This window comes from Tetrao urogallus (genome assembly GCF_951394365.1).
Source record: "Tetrao urogallus genome assembly, chromosome: 19".
NCBI classification, from domain to species: Eukaryota; Metazoa; Chordata; class Aves; order Galliformes; family Phasianidae; genus Tetrao; species Tetrao urogallus.
The window spans coordinates 6,906,623-6,911,398 of record NC_136832.1 but is presented as its reverse complement, the minus strand read 5'-3'; the positions used below and the strand labels follow the sequence as shown (position 1 = coordinate 6,911,398).

The window sequence follows — 4,776 nt, the reverse complement described above, 5'->3', positions numbered from 1 at the left end:
GCAGAAGCCCTGTCCAGGTTAAAAACAACTCACTGAACACAATCTATTTGCATGCCCTATCCTTATCTTTCTAACCATCAAAGCAGAACATGGTTACAGCAGCAGCTTGGCACAGATTGTGGCTGCCACTAGTCCAGGTGTTCCCACCTCACTGCTGGTCAGGTTGGTGTGATGGACTGAATTCTGAATGGTGTAAATCCAGAGTAATTGTGACCCTGGAGGAATTTGGAGGAACCCTGCATTTACACTTGAGCAGGTGATACCAGATCTGGCCTGATACCTGCTGTAACCAAGAAGTGAGAGCTCCCACAGGCTTCTTTGTCACATACTGGGGTGTGTAAGGCTCTGGGGTTGCAAGAACACCAAAGCAGTGATATGGCATTGTCACTTCTCAGGAAAGTGCAGGAAGCAATGTGAGCTGAATGAAATGAGAGTCCCCATGCTGGATAGAAATGCTGCGGAGGGTTGTCTTCCATGAAGCATGCACTGGCAGTGGGACCTCCAGCAGAGAACTGGAGCCATCCCTCACTTGAGACTGTGTTGGGTCTCCCGGTGCCTCCGTAAGTCCACCTTACGTTGGAAACCCTTGGCACAGAGCTCACAGCTGAAGGGCTTGAAGCCAGTGTGCTTGCGGCTGTGGGTGATGAGGTTGGAGCTCTGGCTGAAGGCTTTGCCGCATACCTGGCATTTGTGGGGCTTCTCTCCTGCAGAGCAAAGAAGATGGTAAGAAAGCTCTCAAAAGAGAGAAAGAAATATGCCTGCCAGTGTCTGTGCTCTCCTTGAGGAGCAGAGGGGGATTAACAACAGAGGCAGCCCTCCCCATCTTGGTCCCAGGCCCTTTCTGCATCCAGGGCTGGGGGTGAGCATGCTGTGGACCAGAGGCTGGATAATGAGTGGCTCCTCATTACACAAAGGAGGAGGTGCATCTCAGGGATGCTCAGACTTAGAAAAGAATGACTTAGTGTGTGTGTGTGTATAGACATGAGGGACTCCAGTTTGTATTTATTCCATGGGAATATTTTGTTTCTCACCAGTGTGGATGTAAGTGTGTTTCTTCATATCCGACTTCTGGTGGAAGCGCTTGCCGCAGTATTGGCAGGGATAGGGCCGTGTGTCGGAATGGATCAGCAGATGTGTGGAGAGGGTGGAGGAACGCTTGAATGTCTTCCCACACATCTTGCACTCAAAACTTCTTTCCTGGTAGGGAAAGAAAATCATGAGGTGTCAATCAGTGGCTGCAGAACATGTGACAGCTTGAAGAGTGTGGTAGATATGAGCAAATCTCAGCTCATGGGCTGATGTGCTAATACAAGGAGGATGAAAGGAGGATTTAGGGAAATAGCTGGCAGTTGGTCCTGCATCCTTTAAGAGAAGGTGAAGCGCAGGAGAACTAGTAGCAACAATCCTCCCCGTGCAGGACTTTCCCAAGGACTGTCTGAGAGTGGAAAGGTGAGAACTATGATCTGTGGTCTTCAGAGCTTCTGTCGCTGGGTGCTGCAGGAAAGCCATTGCATGTGTAATCTAGGAAGCATCACCTCCCTTGTCACAGAAGTCCAAGCACCACTGGGCTGTGGAGGGCAGTTCTCTTGGGATGCTACACACCTGGGAGTGAATGTTGGTGTGCTGCTCCAGGCTTACAGCGTGTCCAAAGGTTTTGCCACATACTTCACAAGCGAAGGGCCGGATCCCACTGTGAGACCTTCGTACGTGGACCTCCAGGCCGTGGGGAGTGGAGAACACCTGAAAAACAAAATGCCATTGATTTTTCCAGGAGCCGGCTTTGTTTTCACCTCTGTTTACAGTTCCTACTCTTTGATTCTTCCCTCTCACAGGCCATGTAAACTGTACCATTCTTAGCCCCCTCCAGCCCCAACTCATGGCTGAGGTTCTCAGCCACACACCTTGCTGCACTTCACACAGTGGTAGGTCTCCATGTCCGAGGAGTACTGCATGCTGTAATCCAGAGGGGGTTCGGTGCTTGACAGGAGATGGCTTCCATACAGGCTGACTGGGTGCTCCAGGAGGGGTGACTGCATGCTGGAAGACATCTGTCTGTAGCTGTATGGCAGTTGGAAAGCATCCCAAGAAAAGACGGTTTTGTAGAAGGTAGGCGTGCTGGTTGGGCTAGCGCAGTGTTTGACTTGCAGACCTGAGATGGTCGTGTCTGAGTCTGTAAAGGAGAGGGAGAAAGTGAGTGTCATACCAATGCTGAGTTACCCCCAAGCTAAGTCAAGTCCTGGTGCCCATATGATGTTTGATTTAGGACTTTGATTTCAATCTGAGGAAATGTTAATGGAGAGGGGATGTTAAGGGATTGTTTTCTTGAACAAGTATCATGGGGACACCCATATCACCCACCACAGTTACATTTGTTGCTGAGGTTTGGAGGCTTGCTTGCTGGGAATCGTAGCCATATGCTTCAGGGAGATGCTGATCTAAACCAGAATCATAAAGGGAAATACAGAAAGATTTTAATGATCTCTGCCTGGGGCAAGTTTGACCACTGGTGTCAAAATAAGAGCTGCCATTTGTTGAAAATCTGGACCCAGTCATAGGGGCCCCCTAAGCTTACAAAGCCCTGATCTCTTCTGCAATTCTGGCTTTGGTTAGCAGACCTTGAGCTGAAGTTCCTGGCAGCATCCTGCTCAGGTAGGGGACAGGGACACTTTCTTCCTTTGGTTGAAAAGAATCATCTTCTTGTTTTGGAACCACCCATTCCAGGTCCTGTTTCTTGCCATCCTCTGGTGTCTTGTCTCTGTCTCCTGCGGCTGTAATCACAGTAGTGTCACAGTTAGTTTATTCTAGCCACTGAGAGAACAGTCAGTGCACTGAGCATGTGAATTCATGCTTGGACACACAGATCACCCACTCAGTTCCCTGAGTTGTTGCAGAGTGGCCCAATCAGCATGGCAATCAAGGTCTGTCCATTGCTGGCAAAGGGAAATTCTAAGCAGAATGAGATATGCAAGTTAGAGAGGGGCAGGATATGATATGGCACTTGATGCAACCTATACCTATAGCAAATCAACCCTAGGCTGCCACGTTTCTGTAAGAATAATTTCCTTATTCAAAACCATTTCATTTATGAGGGTAATTAACGATCACTAACTTATTAACTTCCCCATCTCTCCCAGCAGAGAGTTCAGTAGACAGTCAAGTAAGGAAGCTGAGAGGGGAGGTAACTGCTTGTACAGCTGCAAAGGTTGCCACAGAGCCTTGTGTCCTTCTGCCCACCCACATTTCTCCATGCCTGTCCCAGCCCTTTAATAGACCAACCAGTGCTTGTTAGATGTATAATTTATAGTACAAATCTAAACCAGAAGTCTAATACATGTGCCTCATTTCTGCTGCAGACAGCACTCGGCTGCTGAAGGAGAGCATCCATGTGTCATCCAAACCATCCTGTGCACTGCAGATGGCCAAGGGATGATGTGAGGAACTAACACTGGAAAGTTGCCTCCATTCTTCTATCAAGCGTATCATAAGGCTGGACTCTAGTTCCACAGCCAGGGCTAGAACAAAGGGTAAGTTGATCCTAGATTTGAATAATGAAAATTTGAATGGGGCCTGAAGGAAGGAGATAATTGTCTCAGCCCCGCTATTGCATGGATGGCTGTGGGAGAGCATGGCCAGGAGAAGAGATGGCAGCAGGCATAGGCAGAAGCAGCATTGGTTTGTGTTAATCTAGCACACAGTAGCTGGTTTTTCCTCTGCAGTGCACAGGATTCCTTTCAGTCAGTGTTTGGATATCACTATTTTCTCATTCTAGTTTTAACCTTCCTTGCAAGTCATCAGGAGGAAGTGGTAACACTGAGGTAGAGAAGATATGGTGAATGGAGATGGCAGTCAACAACTGGAGCAAGAGCCAAAAACAAAAGGCAGAATTCTGTCTAATTCCCACACAGGTAGAGTACTGGCCATCAGGAACTCTGTGCTTACTCAGGGCTTCCAGTGCTTGCATCTGCCCAAAGCTTGCCAGTGTAAGGGATTCTCGCTCTGCTGGAATTATAATAGCAGCAGCCCAACAGGAAACAAAGGAAGGATCTAAATTCATTTCCAGCATGACAATGTGGATTTAGCCAACAGAAAGAGGGTGCACACAGAGGGACCAGTTTGTCCTCAGACTGCCATCCCTGCATGGGAGCAGGGAATTAGTAATTCTTAGTAATTCTTTTGCTCATTCATCCAGCTCCCTTAGCTTGCTTACTCAATTATTTATTTGCCTCGGTGTATTCTTACGTGCCCGGTGGATGTATTGACTCACCAGTGAAAGCAGAGGTGATTGGATCCCATGTGAATGTAGGCAGATCATCTTCCACAAAGCGGTGCTGATGGTAGGAATGAGCCTTTTTGGTCTTCACCAAAAAGGAACGCGGCATTTTCCATTCACTGCCTGGGCAGAAGCGTGGAATAACAGCATGTAAATCCCTGCAGTTTGTGGGGTTATTCCTCCTTGCTCCCACAGCACCTCAGCTCTGCATCCAGCAGAGGTGAGAATTAAAACCCTTCTGCTGGGGTGACAGCCCACCTCAAAGGGCCCCCCACCCAGCTGAAGGGATGGGAGTGGTTGCTTGGCTGTAGGCGCTCAACGGGCCTTAACTCTGGAGAAAACACACAGCTGTGTGTAAGCTGTTACAGACCAAAAGTGTTCGTGTGGCAGGGATGCACCAGAACTCAGAATCTCCTTGACATCGTTCTTTGTTCTGGCTGACAAAGTCAAGCAGAGGCTGAGCAAAGAGAGGTTACCTTTTGGACCCGACTCAGATATCACAGACC

The 4,776-nt window shown here is 48.5% G+C and overlaps 1 protein-coding gene across 1 annotated transcript; it reads right to left on the bottom strand.

Annotated features, from left to right (window-relative positions):
* Positions 1–525: 525 nt before the first annotated feature.
* GFI1B (growth factor independent 1B transcriptional repressor) lies at positions 526–4,379 on the bottom strand (the record flags this gene model as incomplete). Its single annotated transcript, XM_079544601.1, has 6 exons — positions 526–704; positions 1,032–1,197; positions 1,603–1,740; positions 1,902–2,164; positions 2,616–2,768; positions 4,265–4,379. 6 exons carry the CDS (start codon positions 4,377–4,379, stop codon positions 526–528), a joined length of 1,014 nt encoding a protein of 337 aa, XP_079400727.1.
* Between the last annotated feature and the right edge of the window lie 397 nt (positions 4,380–4,776).